At 38.7% G+C, this 24,616-nt stretch overlaps 1 protein-coding gene across 6 annotated transcripts in view; it reads left to right on the top strand.

The window, feature by feature from the left end:
• The window catches only part of Arhgef9 (Cdc42 guanine nucleotide exchange factor 9), a 288,284-nt gene that overhangs the window by 242,582 nt on the left and 21,086 nt on the right, over window positions 1-24,616 (top strand). For all 6 annotated transcript variants that reach the window (XM_042666913.1, XM_042666918.1, XM_042666915.1 and 3 more), the window contains 2 exons: window positions 10,170-10,402; window positions 17,910-18,039. In XM_042666913.1, coding sequence (XP_042522847.1) covers window positions 10,170-10,402; window positions 17,910-18,039 — 363 coding nt within the window. The remainder of the gene's footprint in view (window positions 1-10,169; window positions 10,403-17,909; window positions 18,040-24,616) is intronic.

The following is a 24,616-nucleotide window of genomic DNA, read 5'->3' as shown; positions in this document are numbered from 1 at the left end:
GGAAAGTCCATGAGACTTTTATTCCAATAAACTACTTAGAAAAATCCAGAACTGGTGCTGTGGTTCAAATGGTAGAGTGCTAGCCTTGAGGTTCAAGCCTCAGGACCAGCACAAAAAAACAATTTGATTGTGTGCGTGCGTGCGTGTGTGCATGCGTGTGTGTGTATATGTGTGTGTGTGTGTGTGTGTGTGTGTGTGTGTTTACACACACATGTACTGGTACTGGAGCTTGACCCTTAGCTTTTTCATTCAAGGTTGGTGCATTACCACTTAAGCCAGTGCTCCACTTTTGGCTTTTGGTAGTTTATTGGAGAAATGACTTTTCCTGCTGGGCCTGGCTACAAAACACAATTCTCAAGTCTCAGCCTTCTGAATAGCTATGATTACAAACTTGATCCACAGGTACCCAGCTCAGAATTGGTCTTTGTCTTTCGTACTTCTACTCACATTCTAGTCATGACCATTTAATTAGCCTTTTCCTATAGCTCTTCTGAGCTGTCATAGTTAGAGGTCCAATTATGTCAGAATAGGCCTTTCCCTACCCTAGGCCACACTTCCAAATTTTTCTGGCCTCTAGCCATTACCCAGCTCCAAAGTCACTTGTCCATTTTCAGAAATGTGTGTAGTAAAAACCAATTTCTGGTACCAACTTTCTGCCATAGTCCATTTTTTATTACTGTAGCAGAATACTATAAACTGGATAATTCATTAAGAAAAAATTGTTTCTCACATTTCTAGATGCTAGGAATTATATGAGTATCTAATGAGAGCTTTCTTCCTTTGTGGTAATATGATAGAAGAAAAAACAAACACGGATGTTAATCCTTTATCCATGCTATACTTGGCAAAGAATTTCTCCCATTCTGTGAATAGTCTGTTGATTCAGTTAATTGTTTCTTTTGATGTGAAAAACTTTGTAATTTTATGTACTCTTATTTGTTAATCCTTGGAAACTGGAATGCTATCCAGAAAATAATTACCTGTCTCTATCTCTGTTTCCCAAGAGTAGTTTCAAAGTTTTGATCTTATATTTAGATCTTTGATCCAATTGTAGTTGATTTTTTAAGGGTGAGAAACAGGGTCTAATCTCAGGCTTTTGTGTGTAGATAACCAGTTTTCCCAGTACCATCTGTTTAAGAAGCTGTCTTTTTTCCAGTATATGCATTTTGGCTTCTTTGTCAAAGATCAGTTGGCTTTAGCTTTGTGGTTTTATTTCCGAGTTACACTGGGCTTCATGTCTGTTTTTGTACCTGTCCATTCTATTTTTGTTACTGGGGTTCTAGAGTATAATTTGAAGCCCAGTTCTGAGATACTTCCAGTGCCACTCGTAACTCAGAATTGCTTTTGCTATGCAGAGACTTTTATTCATGAATTTTAGAGGTTGATTTTTCTGGTTCTGTTAAGATATAATCCTTCTGTTTCTAGGTGCTTCCAAGCTTTTCTTTATAAAAAAAGTTAAATTTTGTCAGAGGATTTTCCTGCATCTATAAAGATCATCATGTGATTTTGTCCTTTATTCTATTTATGTGCTGTACCATATTTTTAAATTTGTGTATCTTGAACCATTCTTGAATCCCTGGAATGAAACCAACTTCATCATGATGCGTGATCCTTATAATGTATTGTTGAATTTGGTTTGCAAGTGTTTTTATTGAGAATTTTTGTGTCTATGTTCATTAAAGAAATTGTTCTACAATTCTCTTTTCTTGCTATGTCCTTCTCTGGTATTGGAATGAGTGTAATACTAGCTTCATAGTATGATTTTCATAGTGTTCCTTCCCTTTCTATTTCATGAAGAGTTAGAGGAGTGCTGAAATTTGTTCTTTAATGTTCTGGTAGAATGCAGTAGAAAATTTGTCAGGTTTTAGACTTGCCTTTTTGGGCAGCCTATTGCAGCTTCAATCTCATTGCTTGTTATAGATCTGTTTAGGTGGTTTATATCCTCTTGATTCGATTTTGTTAGGTCAAGTGTGTCTAGAAATGTACCCATTTCTGTTCTCCAACCTGTTGTTTCATTGATTATTTTTGGTTTTTTTTTTCTTGTTTAGTCTCTGGTCTATTCATTTCTACCCTAATCCTTAGTATATATTTCCATCTGGTAATTTTGTTTTTGTCCAATTTTTCTTTTTCTGAGCTTGAAGTGAATCATTAGACTATTTAAGATCTCTCTCTCTCTCTCTCTCTCTCTCTCTCTCTCTCTCTCTCTCTCTCTCTCTCTCTTCTGAATGGTACTAGACCTTAAACTCAGGGCATGAATACTGTCTCTTAGATTTTTTTGCTCAAGGCTTCATCTCTACAACCTGAGCCACAGCTCTACATCTGGCTTTTTGGTGGTTAATTGAATGTAAGAATCTCCTAGACTTTCCTGTCTAGACTGTCTTCGAACGGGTCCTCAGATCTTAGCTTCTTGAGTTGCTAGGATTACAGACATGAATCTCCAGTATTCAGCTTGTTGCTTTTTTAATGTAGGTGCTTCTTTATACTGCCTTTGCTGTATCCCAAATGTATCAGTAGGTTGTGGTCTATTTTCTAAAACCTTCTTTGTATCCTCAAATGTGATCTATTATGGAGAAGGTTCCATGGTCTGCTGAGAATAATATGTATTGTGTAGTTGCTGGATGAAATATCCCATAAATGTCTTTTAAGTCCATTTGGTCTGTGGTGTCATTTAATGTTTTGTAGTTCATTTTTTCTAAAGTCTTGATTTATTATTTGTGAGAGTGGAGTATTGAAGCTTCCCACTATCATTGTGTTGGGATCTGTCTGTGCTTTTATGTCCAGTAGGGTTTCTTTAATGTATTTGGGTGCACTGACATTTGACATACAGTTAATAACAATTGTTATGTCCTCTTGATGGAATTTTCTGTTTAATTATATCCCATAACCTTCATTGTTTCTTCTGACTAATTTTTGTTTAAAGTCTACTATATTAAATTTGAAAATTGCTGTACAAGCTGTTACAGCGAAAAACAAACTTTTCAACTTTGGTGGGGGGGAGCACCGGGTGGGGGGGCGCAGGAGGGTATGGGAAGGGAAAACAAAGGAGGAGGCAACAATGCTTGATAAGAAATGTACTCATTATCTTGCCCATGTAATTGTAACCCCTCTGTACGGTATTTTCACAATAAAATTTTTTTTTTGAAAATTGCTATCCTGCCTGCTTTCAGGGTCCATTTGCTTGGTAGATTTTTTTCCCCACACTTTTATTCTAAGCCAATGTTTGTTTCTTTCAATAGATGCATTGCTTGTAAGTAACAAATGATTGGGCCTTGCTTTTTAATCCAGCTCACCATTCTGTCCTTTGATTGCAGAATGGAGAACATTAACATTCACTGTTATTATTAAAGTTTGTGGCAATTCCTGCCATTTTTTTATTGTAATGTTTGATTCTTTCCTCGTTTTCTTATCTTACTTGGTAAGATTTATTTTCTCCCCTATTTTCATGATTATATTTATCTTCCTCTTCTCTTTATAGAATTCCTTTGAGTATTTTCTAATGTGCAGTCTTAGTGATCATAAGTTGCTTTAGTTTTGAGATTATTTTTTTTTTGGCCATGAGTCTTGAACTCTGGGCCTGGGGTTTAGTTTTGTTTATACTGAAAGGATTTTATAATGGAAGGTTTTTATTCAGCAGTCATGAATGATTTCTTTGCTAGGTAGAGTAGTCTAGATTCACAGGGTTTTTTGGTGCTTAAAATGCATCATTTTGTGCCTTCCTTGCTTTTTTGTGCCAATCATAGGGCTTAGACCCTGTACCTGAGTTTTTATTCTGGAGGCTAGCACTCTACCACTTGAACTCCACTTCCAAATTTTGGTGTTTAATTGGAGATAATACTTCCCTATTTCAGCCGGCTTTAAGCAGTAATCCTCCAATCTTAGCCTACTGAATAGCCAGCATTACAGGCATGAGCCACTGGCACCTGGCTCCTCCTTGCTTTTATGGTTTCTGTTGGGAAATCTGAGGAAATTCTGATGGGTTCATTATAGGTGACTTGTAGTTCTTTCTTGCAGCTTGCCTCTTCAAGATTTATAGTTCTGCTTAGTATTTTAACTATGATATGTTTCCAGTGATCTGTTCCATGCTCGCTTGTACCTGAATGTCTATTTTTCTCTCAAGATTTTGAGATATTTCTTGTACTATTTTATCAAGTATGTTTTCTGTCCCTTCAGTTTATATTAGTCGTCTGTGACCATGATTATATTAAAAAGTGTCCCAGAGGACATGTGTTTCTTTCATATTTCTGTATTTTTCCCTATTTTTTCACTTGTCTGTGAAAACATATGCCTTTTCCTTGAGTCCTGATATCCAGTTTGATCCAATATAGAGGAATTATGCCATTCAAGTTTTTATTTATCATACTTTTTATTTCCCATATTTCCATGTAATATTTCTTAAGGATTTCTCTGTCTTTATTGTGTATGTTTATTTATTGAATATTTTTTCTGTATCTTTATTTACTAAATTACTCTTTCATATCCTGGATTGTTTTCCTTACTTCATTTAGTTATTTATTTTCATTATTTGAGATTTTTCAGCCATTTATTTGTATCCTCTATTAATTCACTCAGCGTTTTATACATGTCTCTTATTTCATTCATCATTTGTGTAATCATGCTTTTGAATATCTTTTGTTTTTTATCCTTTCACTATCTTGTTACTGTGGGATTGTTGACCTTTTGAGGGTTCTCATTTTTTCATATTTCTTGTATTTTTGCTTTGAATCTGATGCAAATTCATTGGTTGGAAATTTTAATCACCTATAATTTTTCAGAAAATGTTTTCGGTGTTCACAAAAGCCTGTATAGTGAAAGTAGCACAAAATAAGGGTTTTTCCCTCAGGACTGTGGGATAGCTCAGTATCCAAACTTTCCCATGTGTTCAAGATACCAACCAGTGCTGGTCTCCCAGCACCTCTCATAGAAAAGAATTGGTTGGAGTCTCTTACATATTTATTTTTTAGTTTGAGAGTTGTCCATTTTATGCTGTTTCTACATTTGAAGCTTCTCTTCCTTTTGTACTGATTATCTATTTGTGTGTTAACAGGTCTTAGCTATAGATGTTCACATCCACATAACTGCAGGGGCCATATGTGGGTACAATCATGACGATGATAGTATTATTGGGGCACAAGGCTGGGTGCTTATGTATACATACGTTATGGGAACTGGGGCTATCAATGTGATCTAACTTAACCTTGGTTGCACACGTCAATGAAGCTGGAACCTGCAGTGGTGGCCTAGAGGCTACTGCATATACATACATGGTATGGGTCAGAGGGTCAAGAAAGCTGTAGTCTCGGATGATTTAAGAAAGAAGTGAGGGGTAATTTATCCAATAAGAGTATGAGTAGTCTCAATGTTTTGATTTGCATTTCTTTTATGGCTAGAGACGTTGAGCATTTCTTCATGTGTGTATTGGCCATCCTTCTTTCCTCTTCAGAGAAGTTTCTCTGTAAGTCTTTAGCCCACTTATTTATCTGGCAGTTGTTTCTTTGAGGATTTGTTGTTGGGGGATTTAATTTTTTGAGTTCCAGGTATATTTTAGATATGAGACCCTTGTCTGTTGTATGGCTAGTGAAGATCTTCTCCCAATCCATGGGCTTTCTACTGATCTTGCTAGCTATGTCCTTTGCCATGCAGAAGCTCTGCAATTGCATGCAATCTCATTTGTCCAACCTTTCTTTGATTTGTTGTGTTTCTGAGTCTCTTTTAAGAAAATTTCAGCCTGTGCCAAGGAGACATAAGGTTTCTCCTATTCTGTCCTGTAATGTTTTCAGAGTGTCTGCTTTGAGTCTGAGGTCTTTGATCCATTTGGAGTTGATTCTGGTGCAGGGTGATATATAAGGATCTAGTTTTAGTTTTCTACAAGTGATTAACCAATTTTGGTAGCACCATTTACTGAAGAGGCTGTCTTTCTTCCATTCTGTTTTTTTAGCTCCCTTATTGAAGATTAGATGGCTATAGGTCTGTGGGTTCATTTCTGGGTTTTCAATTCTATTCCATTGGTCCTGAGATCTGTTCTTGTGCTAATACCAAGCTGTTTTGATTACTATGGCACCTCACCCCAGTTAGAATGGCTATAATCAAGAACTCTAATAACAACAGATGCTGGAGAGGATGTGTCCAACAGGGAACCCTATTGCATTGTTAGTGGGAGTGTAAACTTGTTCAACCACTTTGGAAAGTAGTATAAAGGTTCCTCAAAAGCCTCCACATAGAGCTCCCCTATGACCCAGAAATCCCACTTTTGGGCATTTACCCAAATGATCACAAACAAGACTATACTAAAGCTACCAGAACAACTATGTTTATTGCAGCATTATTTACCATAGCTAAGATATGGAACCAACTCAGATGCCCCTCAGTAGATGAATGGGTCAAGAAAATGTGATATATATATACACAATGGAATTCTATGCCTCCATCAGAAAGAATGACATTGCTCCATTTGTTAGGAAATGGAAAGACTTGGAAAAAATTATATTAAGTGAAGTAAGCCAGGCCCAAAGAAACACAGGTCCCATAGTTTCCCTTATTTGCAATAACTAGTATATGTCTGAGACAAGCAAAAATGGTCAGATAAGTTGATGTTAAGTGAAATGAACCCCAAGTTAAGGACTCAAATGTTTTTTTTCTTTCTTGATATTGTGTCTAACATATTTATAAGATATTTCTTTGTTGCTTTGTATGTCCCTCCCCCATGGTATAACCCCTGCTTTCACTGTATTTGATGTTGGTGTACTTTGGGGAGGGGAAGGGATAAAACAAATTGTTTAAATAGGGATACAGGTGGACGCATTGCACCAATGAGATGTATAAGATGTTATGTCGAAAATGAACTATACATCTTTGGTGCAGGGTGGGGGGCTGGGGGTGGAGAGAGTGGTGAGGGGGGGTGGTGAGGCGGGGGAGATGGGAAGGGATGGGAAGGGGAAACAAAGGAGGAGGCAACAATGCTTGATAAGAAATGTACTCATTATCTTGCCCATGTAATTGTAACCCCTCTGTACGGTATTTTCACAATAAAAAAATAAAAGAATATGAGTAGTCTAGGTCTCAGAAACAGAGGACTAGATATGTGATAGGGACAGCTCAGACAAGTCCAGACACAGAGTACAAAGAGAGAGTATGAGTCAGAGACCTGGAAAATATGAAAATTACAGAAATGGGTTCTTGTACCAGGCAGCTGAAGGCTTCAAGGAGCAGAAGAGGAGAAGTTGGCATATATCATGTACCTCGAAACTATGATGGCAAAAAAAGAGGAAAAGAAGGAGAAGAAGAGGAAAAAGACATAGCTTCTAGAGAACCCTAAGTGACATAGCTTCAGTGGACTGCTGCTGTGGTAGCAGTTAGTTTTCTCAGCAGTAAAAGCTGTCTTTTGCAGAACAAATCACTGGGGTCTTTCACCTTGAACATTTAGGGGTCATTTGTGGTGACAACTGGGCATTATGCCCAGCTGCTATAAGGGATGCTGATGTCCTGGCAGAGAGATCTGTTGGCTTGTTGTGCCAAGCATGTCACTGGGAATCAGTGACTCCTACTGCCTAGTTGGTAGTGATAGAGTTCATTGTCTCTCTTGTTTCCTGCTATATCCAGACACCTATGTCAATCCTTCAGAGATCTAGGTGTGGTAAAACTAAAGTTAGTCATTTTGGCACTGTCCCCAAAGCTGAGGAACCTGGTTGTATACTCTGCTTTCCTTTTCCTGGTAAGGGATGGGAATGTGACCAGGAAGGTCATTTTCTGTGCTGAGCAATATTTCAGGGATGGGGTAGCCCAGGAAAACTGAAATTGTTCTCCCTACCCATTTTGTGTGATTATTCTCCGGCATTTTTTTCTTTTACTATATTACTATGTTTTCTTTAGTAGACCCTTAAGCTCTTTCAAGATTACTTTTGTTCATGGATAGGTGCCAGAGTTGTTCTTTGTTGAAGAGAAGGAAGGTTAGCATCTTCTACACCATCTTGCTGATGTCCTCCATCCCAAAATTGGTTTCTAAGAATTTAATACTTTTTGCTATTACTGTAAATGGTACTTAATTCTTTTCTTACAATTTTGTTACTATGCAAAAATACAATGCTTTTTGTATATTGATTTATATTCTGACACATTACAGAATTCAACATATTTTGGTAGAATCCTTATGATTAATCATCTCCAGATAAAAATAGCTTTATGTCATTTTGCCAATCTGTATGCCATCTATTTTATTTCTTTATTTTACTGACCATGGTATTTAGAACAGTGTTAACTAGAACTAATGAACAGGTCTTTATTTTGTTCCTGATGTTAGGAAAAAACATTCAATATTTTGACCTTGAGAATGAAATTAGCTTTAGATTTTTTCATGGGTAATCTTTATTACATTGGGGGTAGTTTCTCCTTGTGGTTTGCTGATGGCTTTTATCAAAAATATATTTTCTCAAATGCTTATTCTGTATTGATTGGAGTGTTCTTATGATTTCATCTAAGTTAATGATGAATTGGGATAAATCCCTCATAATTATGGTATGTCATTCTTTTTCTATACTATTTTGCTTGTTTTATAAAGCCTATGTTTAGCTGTATGTTAGCATATACCTATAATCCCAAAATTTGAGAGGTAGAGACAGAAGTATCATGAGTTTGAAACTACCCTGGAACTCATAGTGAGACCCACACACACACACACCCAAAATATAGAACCCAAAAGATAAAGCCAATAATAATTCTATAAGCCGGGCACCAGTGGCTCACACCTGTAATCCTAGCTACTCAAAAGGCTGAGATCTGAGGATTGTGGTTCAAAGCCAGCCCAGGCAGGAAAGTCTGTGAAACTCTTATCTCCAATAAACCACCAGAAAACCGGAAGTGGCGCTGTAGTTCAAGTGGTAGAGCGCTAGCCTTGAGCTGAAGAGCTGAGGGACAGCGCTCAGGCCCCACAACTGACAAAAAAAATCTATCTTGCCTTATTTGCCTAAATTTTTTTCTGAGTTATTTTTTCTCTTCTGGAGGTACAAGATCATGAGTTCAAGGTCACTTGGGGATACATAGACACTCAGAAAAAAAAACACAAAGTCCATAATAACTGTCTTGACTTATTGTTCAATAATTTTTTTCTCATGTTTTGTTCATGTTTTATATTCTCATGTATCAGGTTAATTTTTCACTGAGTCCTGAACAATATATAAGAAAATGTAGCTGGGCACCGGTGGCTCACACCTGTAATCTTAGCTAGTCAGGAGGATCACAGTTCAAAGCCAGCCCAGGCAGGAAAGTCTGTGAGACTCTTATCTCTAATTAACCACCAGAAAACTGAAAGTGGCATTGTGGCTCAAGTGGTTGAGTACTCGCATTGAGCTGAGGAGCTCAGGGACAGCAGCTAAGCCCAGAGTTTAAGCCCCACGACCAACAAAAACAAAAAAGAAAGAAAGAAAGAAAGAAAATGTAGGAACTTTAAAAAACATAGTTTTAAAATAATTTTAAATTTACAGAAAGTTAAAAATATGAATATTACAGGTTGTTCAAAATATGTTATTTTTTAAATAAGCATATCATTTACCTGAACTCACTTGTTACTAGCATTTTTAAATTACGTGGGTATTCTCTTCCTTTCTCTCTTAAATATCTCCTCTTCCTTTTTTCTCTGTGCATATATATTCACAAACATACACAGTCATATTTACACATATTTTCTTCAACATACCTCTTGTACATATCTTATATCTAAATAATTTTAAGACATATTTCCAAAGGGCTATTTCATGAAGATCATCTAAGGTTCTGGATGATAATTTCTTCAGACAAATTTTATTACATTTTTTCAGCTTTTCTAGCTGTAATCCATAGCAGCGAATATTAAACAAATTAGTCTATTCCCAATATAAGTGAAATTTCTAATCCATCGCTTTTTTTAGCCCAGAGCTAGAGTTTTATTTGTCATGCTCTGTTTTAGTATTGTTAGAGCCAGTCTTTCCTCATTACACTTTTTCCAGAATTTCCTTGTTGTTCTTCCATATTCATTCTTTGATATGAACTTTACAATAAATTTACAATTGTAAATCAGTTTAAAACTAACTGACATTATTTTAATGTTTCTGCATAAGAATAGGACCTATGTTTCTATTACTTTGAAATTTCCTTTAGGATCCTCAGTAACCTTTCTCTTTGCCTTTGCCTTCTCTCTACAGCAAGATGGTTTCTGGATATATTCTGAGTATTGCAACAACCACCTGGACGCCTGTATGGAACTCTCCAAGCTGATGAAGGACAGCCGCTACCAGCACTTCTTTGAGGCCTGTCGCCTCTTGCAGCAGATGATTGACATTGCTATTGATGGTTTCCTTTTGACTCCAGTGCAGAAGATCTGCAAATATCCCTTACAGTTGGCTGAGCTCCTTAAATATACTGCCCAAGATCACAGGTAAGAGATTGAAAGGAAGTAGTACTTATTGATATTTATTGAAAATTCATATCTTTGTACTGTTTCTGATCTTCTATTAGTTTATCTACAAAATAAGTTGCATTCTTGCTTCCCTTACAAGGCTGTTGTGTATAAAGTAAGGGAATGCTTTTTGTGAGTTGCTTGTAAAGGTGTATATCAGTATACACAGCTTATCCCCTGCCTTCAGATACTGGACCTTGTAGCTTGTTTCTTATTCCTGAGTTCAACCTCATAAGAATTAACTCTGATATAATAAGTGTTCAACTCTTCTTGAAAAATTTAGATGTCTGGGTAAAATCCTATCCAACTGCCCCTAGACTCCTTCTGCAAGGGTACTTCCCTGGTCTTTAGCCTTGCCACTATTGTGTGCCCACACCAACTGTACAAAGACCCAGAGGACTTGAGCATCTTCTTGATGTTTTAAAAAATTAAAAATATATTTTTATTGTAAAGATACTGTACAGAGGGGTTACAGTTACATGAGCAAGGTAATGAGTCTATTTCCTATCGAGCATTGTTACCCCCTCCTTTATTTTTCCCCTACCATCCCTTTCCCCAATTCTTGCCACCTCCCCACAAGTTGTAAAGTTTGTTTTCAACATAGTGTCTGTACATCTCATTGTTACAATGGGTCATCCTGTATCCTAATTTCAGCATTTTGTTATTTCCCTTCCCCTCCCCAAATTAGAAAAATGTATATACAAGATTCAAGACACTGAAATCAAATATAGTGGCAACAGGGGTTGTACCCTGGGGAAAGAACATACAAAGAAACAAAAAAATCACATAGTACATTATAAGTACATTAAAAAGAATAAGAAAAATAAACTCTCTTGTGTCCCTATCTTGGGATTCATTTCCTTTAGCATCAGGTTATATGGTCATATGTACATAGCTTTTGAGCTCTTCTGTTTGTCCTAGTAAGAAAATATTTTAACTTTTGTTTTTTAGAAAAGCATAGTGGGAGGTGTAGTTCAAATAATAGAGGACATGCTTAATGAGACTCTTGAGTTCAAATCTCTATGCCACCATAAAAGGAAAACTAACCCAACAGGGAAGAAGAAAGCTAACTCTTTGAATAGAAATGATGCTCCTCAATCTCTTCCCAGTGAGGTACATGCTAAGAAAAATCCTCATAACAGTACATAGCCTGCAGTGAACCATCCCTGTTCTTTCACACAGCTTAGAGTGCCAGACTGTTTCTAGCCTGCCCTTAATTGCTAACTTCCTGACCTTAGACTTGTCAACTCAGCTCTTAGCTTCTTTACAATAAGCACTCTAGGAAAAAAGAAGTGCTTACCCCAATTTCTCTTAGCTTTTTCCCTAACTTTTATTGAGCCTGCCTACTCCTTTCATTTGGTTCTATTGTCTGGATCACAAGGGGGCTGATTTCAAAATCTAGGTGCCAAAGGCCATAGTTTTGGCTCAGCTGGCTTATGTTAACCTTCTAGGTCAATCCTTGAATTTTTTGACTCAATGTTATTATTTCTTTTGCAAATTATGGACCATGTGCTTTAGTGGTTCTAGAGCCCTAGTTGTATTTCATATTTTAACTCAAATCTGTTAGCACTGAACTCTTCTTTTGTATAACAGGGTCAGCGCTATATCTGCCTTTATGGTTTGTTGTCTGTGAGAGAGGCAGGCCAGGTAGAATTTTGCAAAGGAGGAATCTGCCCCCTACTCCCTTGGGCAGATTAGTCTAAGACTGAAGTTGGTGTTTGTGCCTATGAGACCTTTATATTAGTCACTTTTTCCATTGTTTTGACAAGGATCTAAGAAACAAAGAAGGAAATATTTGTTTGGGCTCCTAGTTTCAGAAGTTTTTGTCCATATTGTCCTATAAAAAGGCAGAATATCATGAATAACTTCATACTATCCAGGAAGCAGAGAAAGAGAAAGATATGGGAGAAAGGGGCCAGGGTCAATATATAACCTTCAAAGGTATCTCCCATTGACCTACTTCCTCCAGTGAGGCACCTTCTCCTAAAGCTTCCACTACCTCTCAAAATAGCACCACCAGCTGGAGACCAAGCCTTCAACACATGAGCATGTGGGGGAACATTTCATATTCAAATTATAACACACTGGAACAGAACAGATTTAGTGTCACCCATCACCAGAACTGAGTTTAAAGTTTTCTAAGGATATATTGTTTGTATGCCTAGTGCTAGAAATTGAACCCAGGACTTTATGCAGTTGGGCAAGTGCCCTACCACTGAGATACAATCCCAATCTAGATGTTTTTTCTTATAAGAGTTGGAAGGACATTGAAGAATTCCCAATAAAGTGAAAATATTAAAACCAAACATAGAAAATATATGTGCTACCTAGAATATAAAGGCTATCCATTCTAGTTAAATTTCCTCATGCCGTAGCTAGAAAAACTGATGTGCAGAAAGGGAAAATAAGAAGAAGCAAGTCTGTTGAGTCCGGGACACAAGGCAGAAGTGGTAGTCACAGAAGGTAGCCTAAAAAGAGTTCTCCAGTAATAGTAATGTTTGTGCTCAGGGTAGTTTATAAGCCATTATACTAGCCATCCTTTATTCTGTCAACCTGTTATGAGTCTAAAAATGACCTCTACAGTTATATTACATGGTTCTAAGTAAGTGGAGCAGTGACTTTCATACCTTAGTCTCAGTGAAACTGCCTTCAGGCCAATGGTTTTAAAACCTGGATATTCAAATAATGATTCAGATATGTTTTCATATCCCAGTGTTTCACCTACCTATTCCATGTCATTAAATCTAGCAGGAGGTTCTAGAAATTCTTATTTCTGGACTAGTAATATTGACTAGGTAAATTATATACTATATATTGACTTGAAAAGTGCCAGAAAGAAAAATTAAACAACATCAAGGTGTTCTTTAGTTTTATGGGAGCTGGCAAGACAGTTTCCTAGGATTTGCCATTCTTCAAAGCCCTCTGAATCTCTAATTTCCTCTCCCCCTTCTTACTGGGCTCCAGGGTACTAAGAAAAGTAGTTCAGGCAGTAGTAGGCTACATTAATCTATCAATTGGAGTGAAGGCTCCAGCACTAATACTGGGTCATGGAAAAACTCACTTTGTAAGAGTTTTGTAAGGAAGCTGTATCAAGATGATAGCTTCTGCCACCCATGTCAAGACTATCTGGGGGTTAAGCCAGATGCCAGTGATTCATACCTGTGATCTCACCTACTCTGAAGACAGAGGTCAATTTGACCAGAATTTGAGCTAGCTTGGGCAAAAAAAAAAAAGTTCACAGACTAATCTCAACAAAAAAAATTAGGCATAGTGGCACATACCTCTCATCTCAGCTATTGCAGGAGGTACAGATAGTAGGATCGCAGTCCATGCCGGCCTAGGCAAAAAAGCAAGACCCTATCTATCTCAAAAATAATCAGAACAAAAAGGGATGCTGGCATGGTTTAAGCAGTGGAGTATCTGCTTTGTACGTGTGAAGCCTTGAGTTTAAACCCCAGTACCACTCCCACATTTCTGGCTGGGTGCTAGTGACTCATGCCTGTAGTTTTAGCTTCTCAGGAGGCTGAGATCTGAGGATCACAGTTCAAAGCCAGCCTGGGCAAGAAAGTCTGTCAAACTCTTATCTCCAATACACTACTCAGAAAAGGCTGGAAGTGGCATTCTAGCTCAAGTGGTGGAATGCTAGCCTTGAGTACAAAGAGGCTCAGGGACAGTGCCCAGGCCCTGAGTTCAGCAAAAATAGAAATAAAAATTATAATTACGTTTCTAGCTTGACATGCTTGGTTTGTTTAACTATTTCTAGCTTGAAGCCTTTAGTCAGAAAGTTGTTCAGTTAGGTGGTTTTAAAATGATGTGAACAGAGTGGTCTTTGAGGGAGATTGGATGGAGAGTAATAAATGGAAAATAATATTTCCTTTGCTTATGGAAGGATGACATAATTCCCCCTCCCCACCTTTCTTGGGCTAACAAGAAGGGAGATTATATACAAAATAAGGGTAACTGGCATGTTTGAAACTAAAAATCTTGTTTCCATTATTCTCCTCACTGGAGAGCAGGGTCTAGACCTCATCAGAAGATCTAGAGTCTCTGACTTGAGTTCAGGTTTTATCTACTTTTAAAGCCAGTAGAACAGGTTGTATGTGGGAATGTAGTTACTTAACTGGTGTAAGAAAGGCAGCAAGCAAAAAATTGGCAAAAGAAAAATAGACAGTATGGAACAGTGGCAATGATAAATCCATACTTGGCTAATACTTGGGATCAGACAGAGCATTGTTTCAGAGTCAGCTAATACTTGGGTTCAAAAATGGGATATTTTCATAACTGCCCTGTCAACTCAAACTTTTTTTTTTAAGGAGATCATAGGATTTTCATGTTTGTATTTTTAATTTCTTTCAACAAAATATTCAGAGACAAAAGGTTCTATTCTCTTTCACTTCTTTTTATTCTCCACAGAGGTAGCTACCATCTTGAAGCTAGTGAGCATCCTTCGTATGTATAGTTATATATTCTTACTGTATAGGCTGTGTGTGAAACATTGGTGGTATAGTGGTAGGCATAGTTGCCTTCCAACAGAACTTTCTTTTTTTGGGGGGGGGGGGGTCCGGTCGTGGGGCCTGAACTCTGGGCCTGGGCACTGCCCCTCAGCTCTTCAGCTCAAGGCTAACACTCTACCACTTGAGCCACAGTGCCACTTCCGGCTTTTTTGTTTTTGCTTATGTGGTGCTAAGGAATCGAACCCAGGGCCTAGAGCATGCAAGGCAAGCACTCTACCACTGAGTCACCTTCCCAGCCCCCAACAGAACTTTCTACAGTGATGTAAATGTTTTATATGTAAGCTGTCCAATACAGTGTTTATTGACCACATGTGCCTATTAAATACTGAGAAAATAGTACAAGTGAATAAATTTTTAATCTTACCTAATTGCAATTAGCATGAATACTGTTTTGCCATATTGCATAGTATAGCTTTACTTTCCAGAAAGTGCCTAAAAGCATTAATGTCCTCAAATCAGAGAATGGAAAGGAATAGAGGACAGGGAACTGGGCCCAAAGAGCAGAAGGTGTACTTAATGTATGTCAGCAAGTTCTACACTGCAGCTACCCCTTCTGTCATTGCTGTACCCTGTGTCTAAATGGCAGGCTCAGATAGTCTTGCCAGGTGGAAACTTTGGCAATGTTAGGGACCCTAAAAGATCACTAGTAGATATGGGCAAGTAATGATAAAAGGATGCAATATAACAGGTATTGATATAAAGTTGCACAATTAAATCTAAGAAATTGGCAATTTGGGGACAAACTGATGGATGCAGCTTCCAGACAGCATGTTTTGAAGAGATTTAGGAAGTAATAGTTGGTTATAAGTTTAAAATGAGTCATCGATGAGATCCAGAAAAACATTTATTAAGGCTCACAGTAACAACAGGCTTTTCTAGCCATTTTCTTGAGACAAAATAAGCTTGTTAAGAGGTAGAGGCTGTCGCTGGTAGTAATAAAATGCAATGCTGTTTGAGGCCCTTGGTCATTGCAGGTGGTTCAAGTCATAGATTGGAGTCATAGATGCCAGCTAAGAGGAAATTTTACATAGCATCCACCCTGGTGGTTAGAACTTCCTTCCCTCTGCTGGTGTTTGGTCCTCCAGCCCATTTTTTGACACATTCAGTAAGAAAAGGCAGTAATTGCATATTTCCTTTTTCTCTCTTCTTTTCAGAAATTGGTGCTGGGCAAGCAAGCACTAGTCATTTAAATTGAGCTAATGTTAACAATGAACTGTATCACTGTCTTCTTGCCTTCTCAGTTTATTGTATCTCTATGAAATGGCTGAGATCTCACTTTCAATCTGTGTTTCACAGGAGCCATTCAATTGGAAATCAGATCAGACAAGCAAAGAAAACTAGGCAGAGTGATATGACTTACAACATATGGGTTATCCAAAGTCCCAGGGAACTGGGCTAAAAGTTGTACTTCTAGAGTGGTGACTTAATTGGCCACTGGCCTGATCACGCTATAGCATGGCAACTTGGGTCCTCTAGAGATTGATGACCTTAGTTCCCACTCCCACCCCCTCAAAGTTTTGCTTCCTGTCCTGTTGAGACAGCGTCTTCTGGTTGGATAGCATCAAGCATTTTCCTTGCCTGGCTGTGGAGATTGTGAAGTGAGATTGATATCCAGGGGCTGTTTAGAAGCCCTTGCTTCTTGTAGAAGCCTTAATGTTTCCTGGCCTCCTAGTAAGAGCAGATCCTGCACAAAGTGGATATCAGAGTTAATACTGTGAGGTGACAAAATACTAAGAATAGTTTTACCAATCACATAAGGTTAATATTATCCCATTGATTTGAGTGCATCTTTAGAAAACTGAATGTGACAAAAGCCCAAGACATTATTGGAAATTCTTTGCTTTTTAGCAACTTTGTATGGATTTTTATATAAGCAATGTTTCATGAGTTATATAAAAATGTTATAAAATAGAAAAATGATGTTGTACTGCTGGGACCAGTGCTTCAGAGGGAGACAACCCCTATGATATCTACAAGAAATGTATGATTTATTATAGTATTGATAGCACCAAGAGTAATCCAATTTACATGAATGTTTATTTAATTTACTGAACCCCTCAATAAATTCTACCATACTTCTCCCCATTTTTATAGAACTCATGGAATTTGGGCTCTGTGGCTTAATCATAACATTCTATTTCTATATTGTGCAGGAGAAAAAAATGCAGATAGCATTCTGCATTATCTTTAAACAGGAGCTTGTAGAAATAAATGGAGAAAGAGATGGTCACATTTTCCGGACTGTCATGTGTGAAGGTTCCTTCTTGGTCCTTGGCTGACTGTTTTACAAAAATATTAGAATCAAAAGAAATGGGTTTATGCCAGGCATTCATGGCTCACACCTATAATCCTAGATTATATAGGAAACTGAGATCTGAGAATCATGGTTTGAAGTCAGACTGGGTAGAAAAGTCCATGAGACTCCTATCTCCAATTAACCAGAGGGGGAAAAACAGAAATGGAGGCATAGCTCAAGTGATAAGAGCACCAACTTTGAGCAGAAAAGCCAACTGAGAACACAAGGCCCTGAGTTCAAGCCCCAATACTGGCACAATAAAAGAGAGAGAGAGTTATTACCCATGTAAAAAGTCTACAAGTAGGTCTTTGGCTGATATGGTGTCTCCATCATTATCATATTCTAGCTCTTTCCAACTTTCAGCTGTTCTGCCATTAATATGGACCTTGTCTTTATAGTCCATGATAGCTATAAGAGCTTAACTTTCCAACCATATGCCAGTCAGAGTTGATTATGGACTAAAGAAAGGTGTAATTTCTACCTTAAAGAAGATTTTTTGAAGATCTAGCACAACACATAGCCATCTCTGATGAAACAATTAGTCTTCTACTTGATATATCATGGGTTCTCATTTGAAAGTCAGGACTCTGTCACTAAGGAAGAAGAGGAAAGTGAATATAAAGATTGGTTCTCTGGCACATTGGCTCATCCAACTTTCACTCTTGTGTCTTCACAGTGATTACAGATATGTGGCAGCTGCTTTGGCTGTAATGAGAAATGTGACTCAGCAGATCAACGAACGCAAGCGACGTCTGGAGAATATTGACAAGATTGCCCAGTGGCAGGCTTCTGTCCTAGACTGGGAGGTAGAATCTTTACCAACAGGGTGCTGGGGAACACAAGAAGCTTTTTGAAAGACTCTCATCTTAGTTAAGGATGGACAAAGAGGAATGAGATTTGTAGAACAACAATAATTATTTAGATTAGACCCCAGGCAAAGCTTGTTATTGGAGAAGTACTTTATAGCTGTACTTTATATTGTACCTTATAGCTTTCTCAAAAGACTTGGGAAAGATTGGGACAATAGTTCATTAAGAAAGAAAAAGTGAATGACCTTTGGGTGTTGTTAGGAAAAATGAATTGACTCAGTAACCTTTTGAATCTCTTTTCAGTCCTAGCTTTAAGCTCTTGACTGGCACACATGAATAAGAAGTAGTATGTACTAATGCACTTCCAAATACAGAATATGCAGCTGGTTCTCTTGTTTCTAAGCATGCAGGATAGCCAACATAATTCCTTGTCTTGCTTATGAGAGCATGTCACTCTGACAGATCTATTAGGTCTATCCAAGTCTGCACATTCTAGGCTATAACCATTATTCCTGCCAAATCCACAGACCAAATTCTATTTTCATTATCATCTTCTAAAAATAATCTCTTGACAACTTTCAATTCCGTTGCAGATACCCACAACTTCTCTGAACTCGGAAAGCAAGTGGCTGAAGTCATTTAAGGCTTCTTTCCTAGATACCTACTAAGAGAACTAAGTGTAATATTTTACATTTTACTTCCTAGGCCCAAGTTGTAAATTTTGCTAGTTCACAGGCTAACAAAAGCAAAAATGGGAAAGGCTAGACATGCCATCAAGAAGGAATGTCAATCTTAAGTTTTGTGGTCACAGTATAGAGGTAGAGCCAACTCCCCTGGCCTGTGGCAGCTTCAGCTCAGACATTTTTTTTGTAATTAGGAGGAATCTCCTAGCCAGACACTGGTGGCTCATGATTGTAATCCTAGCTACTCAGGAGGCTGAAATCTGAGGATCATGGTTTGAAGCCAGGCAGGCCAGGAAAGTCTGTGAGACTCATCTCCAATTAACCACCAGAAAACCAGGAATGGTGCTGTAGCACAGGGGGTAGAGCATTAATTAGCCTTGAACAATAAAGAGCTCAAGGGACAGCACCCAGGCCCTGAGTTCAAGCCCCATGACAGATAAAACAAAACAAATAAAAGAAATATTATCTCTGGGCTAGGAAGGTGGCTCAATGGTAGAGCACTTGCCTTGCATGCCTGAGGCCCTGGGTTCGATTCCTCAGCACCACATAAGCAAAAAGAAAAAAGCTGGAAGTGGCGATGTGGCTCAAGTGGTAGAGCGCTAGCCTTGAGCTGAAGAGCTGAGGGACAGCGCCCAGACCCAGAGTTCAGGCCCCACGACCGGACCCCCCCCAAAAAATATTATCTCTAAGTGCTAGTGGCTCACACCTGCTCAGGAGGCTGAGAACAAGAAGATGGTGGTTCAAGGCCAGCCTGGGCCAAAAAAAAAAGTCCATAAGACTCTATCTCCAAAATAGCCAGCATAAAGAGTGCCAGATGAGCAAGCAAACTGAGTAAGCACAAGGCCTTGAGTTCAATTCCAGTACCACCAAAATAAAAAAGAAAATGAAAGAAAGAGATGGAGTTTCTCAACATTTAAAATTTAGCCAGGTGCTACTGGCTCATACCTATAATCCTAGCTACTCAGGAGGCTGAGATTTGAGGATCATGGTTCAAAACAAGCCTAAGCGGAAAAGTCCTCTTAAGACTTATTTCCAATTAGCCTCTTAAAAACTGTAAGTGTGCTATGGTTCAAAGTGGTAGTGCACTAGCCTTGAGCAAAAGAGCTCAGGGACAATGCCCAGGCCCTGAGTTCAAGCCCAAGTGACATAAAGCAAAAAAATAAAAATAAAACATTTACAAAAGTTTAGCCCATTCTAAGAGGGCTGTCATCAGCCTTACAAATGCTTAACCAAGGCCCCTAAATACCTTTTAATCTGTTCTGTTCCTCCTTACTATAGATAGCTGAAAATATCAAAATTATGATCAGCTGACACATTTTTGTTCCCGTTTGCAAGGTAATGTCCCCATAAAAGAATGATTCTTTGACATGCAGAGAAAGGACTTAATCTATACCAATAAATGCTCTTGATCATAAGGAAAAGCCACACCAGCCTAGACTTATTAGAAAATCATGGATTCTCCTCTTGTGTCTTCTTTACCCTGTCCAATTGTCTGACACAAGGCAGGGGTTAGACCAAATTATTTCTAGCAATGCCCATCAACTGAGACACTCTAAAATTGTAGGTATTTAGCAGGCCTTCCCCCCCCCCCCCTTGTTAGTGTTCTCTGTAAGAGAAAGTACCTAGCAGCAGTTGTTTTCCTATTCCCTGGAACATCACACCCCTTCCCAGTGCCTAATTGGGAAAGATGTCCTAATTCCTCCATATGCTCTGAGCATCCAGTCCCTTACAGAAGTGCCAAAGGAGACCAAGAATTGGTTGAATTCCTTGGATACACCCAGAGGATTTCATTCATACTAAACACTGAGCTATAATCTAGCATCTCAGAAAGCATTTTATCTATGTTATTTGGGGAAGGAGGTGGTGTAGGAAAACATAATTTGCCCAATATAATCTTATCCAAGCTTGCAAGCACTTTGCACCTTGCTGATTGTTGAAGACTCCCTCATCTTCATTGGTGTTTTATTTCATCCAGACAGCTACAATGGTACCATAGACTTGGTGGCTTATAAACAATTGCAATCAATCTGTTTCCCATGGTTCCTCACCTCCAAACACTATCACACAAGACTTTAGATTTAAATATGTGAATGGGAGGGGGGGGGCATGGTTCCCTTTTCAGGTCTTGTGATTGCTATGGAACTTGCTAGTTCCAAAGGGGTTCTCCTCTAGGAAATTGTTCTTCCACTAAGGTTTGCTGGGTACATTTCAAGATGTCAGGATTTTTAAGCATTTATTACTCTGTTTGCCATGTCTAGTCATGAAGACTTTTTTAATGTCAAAATCTCAAATGCTTTTAGAGGACTATATGCCCCTATATACCCCTAATCATGATACACACGCGCGCGCGCACACACACACATTCTCACCCACGACCTATGCATATCTTATAATGACATCAGGAAACAGAGCAGAGAGGGACCTATGTAAGTCACATAGCAAGCCAGTGATAAAATTTGGACTTGAATCTAGTCCTCTAATTCCCATATGTTGTTGTTACTCTTTGTACTGTTGTACCCATACTCCTCCAACCTTCTTGAAGCAGCCCAGTTTATGTCCTTTGTGCCACTGCAGTAACTTCTTGCAGTAAAGAGTGAGACTACTTTGGAGAGATTAAGATCCAGGAATGATGAGGAGTATCCCAGAAAGCAAAAAACATGTAGTGTCTAACACCATTGATTCCCTGATACAGACTCTCTGTATTCTATTTTCTCAAGAAGTTGAACCTAGAGAGAGAAATAGGTAGGGAGAGGGAGGAAAGATGAAGAGGGAGTGAGAGTGAGAAAGAGTGCTAAATTGCTGAGGGATGCTATGGACAAGTGTTACAAATCAAATAGAAGTAGTATTTTTCTATCTCTGTCCCTTTGCCTTCCAGATGTTTGAACAAACCGCTGAAATGTTAGCATCTTCATGTTCATCTCAGTTTCATTTATCAAATGAAAAACAGGAGTGAGAAAGAAACCTTCAGAACTTAATCTCCCTTGAAGAGGAAAAGGATGCAATAGTGGCATGTAGGAATTTGTGCTTGCTCCATAAATCAGAACAGAGAACAGCTGATTTATATCAGTACCTGACTCTTTTCTCATCTTTCTCAATGGGTCCTTGCCTAACTCCATATACTATCTGTGCCTACTCTCATATGGAGACCAGAGCTTATTATATTTTTCCAAAGCCCTACTTTCCCACCCCCCATGACTTCTGAAAAATAGAGAGAAATTAAATTGTCACCCATAAGAACAATAGATCTGGGTAATGGTGGCTTGTGGCTGTAATCCTAGCTACTCAAGAGGCTGAGAGGTTTGTAGCCAGCCTGGGCAGGAAAGTCTGTGAGACCCAGTTAAGCACTGAAAGTGGAGCTGTGGCTCAAGTGGAAGAGTACTATCCTTGAGCAAAGAAATGCTAATAGCACTCTGGGCTTGAGTTCAAGCCCCAGCACCAACATATAAATTAAATAAATAAATAACATCAGATAAGAGCAGTAGCAGGGAGAAGAACCTGTTCCCAGGATTACCATTTTTGGAAAATTTCCATTTCTAATCCCTCTGATACTGAGGTTTAGTTGAGCTGTCCCAATCACCCTTCATATTCACTAAATCCATTTGAAAGGAAGGGAAAGGGAACATATTCCTGATAGATTTTTTTAATCTTTTCCTTTGTGAAGATTTTTAGCAGGACTCTAAGTTTGTAGTGCACATTTGGGAGCTTGATTGTGTGTGATTATAATTTATTTCCTCTTTGGGTATATCTCTCCTCCCAGCTTGGTTATATAATATCCAAGGGCCAAGTTTCCTGTTAGATTACTAATCCAAAGAAGTGAGAAAACACAAAAACCCAATGTGGTAGAGGAATGAAAGCATCTACTTAAAAGTTAAGGTGGTTGGGTACCGGTGGCTCACGCCTGTAATCTTAGCTACTCAGGAGGCCGAGATCTGAGGATCACGGTTCAGAGCCACCCCGAGCAGGAAGGTCCGTGAGACTCTTATCTCCAATTAACCACCCAAAAACCAGAAGTGGCACTGTGGCTCAAGTGGTAGAGTGCTTGCTTTGAGCTTATAGAGCTCAGGGACAGCACCCAGGCCCAGAGTTCAAGACTCACCATCGACAAAATAAGTTAAGGTGACTTGATGAGGTATACTCCTGGGATCAGGTCAAACGTAGGGCTACATAGATTTGTTATTTTCCTGCCCTTATGTTTAGTGGGTAGGGTTGAAGATTGAATTGATTGAAAAGGATGGCATTTCCTTTCTTCTTTTTCTGTATTTGTTGAGACCACAGCCCCCACATCAGTCAGCCTGTAATTAGAATGAACTATATTTGTACAGAATAAGATGGATTAAAATTAATTAGAATAGATACAACCTCTTCTTTGAGACTTTGGCTTCAGAAGTAAGCTGAATCAGAAAGCTCTGAGTAGCTTTTTGTGGCCACTATATACCATCTGTTGATTCATTGATTACATAGCTATTGATAGCTATTCACTCTGGGTCAGGCAATTCTAGATTCTGAAAATACATCAGTGAACCTGAGAAAATTTCAACCTCACTAAATTTTAGATTCCAGCAGGGAAGATTGGTGGCAAGCTAACTTCTTAATTTATAATTAGGTAGTGATAACAGACTAGGGTGATGAGGTTACTACCTGAGGAGGTAGAGTATTGCAAGCAGAGGGAAGAGTGAATACAAAGGCACTAAAATACAGGAAAGTATGCTCAAGGAACAAGAAGGCCAGTGTAGCCAGAGTTGAGTGAGACAGGGTGAGTAAGGACAAATGAGGGCACAGAAGTACCGGGTGGTTAGATTACCTCCTAATAGGACTTCAGCTTTCAGTTTATATGGAGCCACTAGAGGCATTCAAGCAAATAATAACCTAAGGAGACTTACATTTTGAGTACTCCTCCTTGCTGAGCCCTTGGACAAACAATGAGGATATTGAAATCATCTAGTGGTAGTAGATACCTTCCTACCAAAGGGAACAATGTAAACAAAATCTTGGAGGGAGGTGCTATTCTGGAGGACCTAGCTATGCTACAGTCTGAGATCTGAAGATTCAAAGCCAGCTTAGGGAAAACGGTTCATGAGACTTTTATCTCCAATTAACTAGCTAAAATCCAGAAGTAAAGAAGAGGCTCAAGTGGTAGAGCACCAGCTCTGAGTGGGAAAAAAGGCCCTGAGCTCAAGCCCCAGTACTAGCAACAAAAAGAAGAAAAAAAAAACCTTCAGGAATGGAACAGAAGGTAGTGAGCTACAGGAGACCATGGGAAGGGATTGCAATTTGGAAGAGAAAACAAAGAGCAATATGGTGCAAGTAGGACAAAAGAAGCAAGGAAGGTTTGGAGTTCTGAACAATGGACGGGGTCCTTTCCCTCCTATGCCAACCATCTATATGGATTGGACCAAACAGAAGCTGTTACATTATACCCACTCTAATGAGAAAATAGATTGAGAACATTGAAGCTACTTTGTAAGGACACAGAATGAGTTGATAAGAAACACTAGACCCAGAACCCAGCTCTTTTGAGACTCTCATCTCAGAAATCTTCCACAGCAGATGTTAGTCCCACAGGAAGTGGAGCCATCATTCAAATACTGTTTGGTGATTCAAAACATGGCTTTTGAGCCAGCTGCTGGTGGCTCACACCTGCAATCCTAACTAAGGAGGCTAAGAGCTAAGGATCATGGTTTGAAGCCGTGGGTAGGAAAGTCCGTGAAACTCTTAGCTCCAATTAACCACCAGAAAACTGGAAGTGCTTCTGTGGCTCAATGTGGTAGAGCACTTGCCGTAAGTGAAAAAAGCTCAGGGACAGTGCCCAGGCCCTGAGTTCAAGCCCCATGACCAACAAAAACAAAACAAAACAAAAAAACATGTGCTTTGGTGGTAATCTAATATGGATT

The sequence above is a fragment of the Dipodomys spectabilis genome, unplaced genomic scaffold, assembly GCF_019054845.1.
Source record: "Dipodomys spectabilis isolate Male_0828 unplaced genomic scaffold, ASM1905484v1 ptg000370l, whole genome shotgun sequence".
NCBI lineage: Eukaryota > Metazoa > Chordata > Mammalia > Rodentia > Heteromyidae > Dipodomys > Dipodomys spectabilis.
The sequence above is the reverse complement of the archived record's forward strand: the minus strand, read 5'-3'. Positions and strand labels throughout refer to the sequence as shown.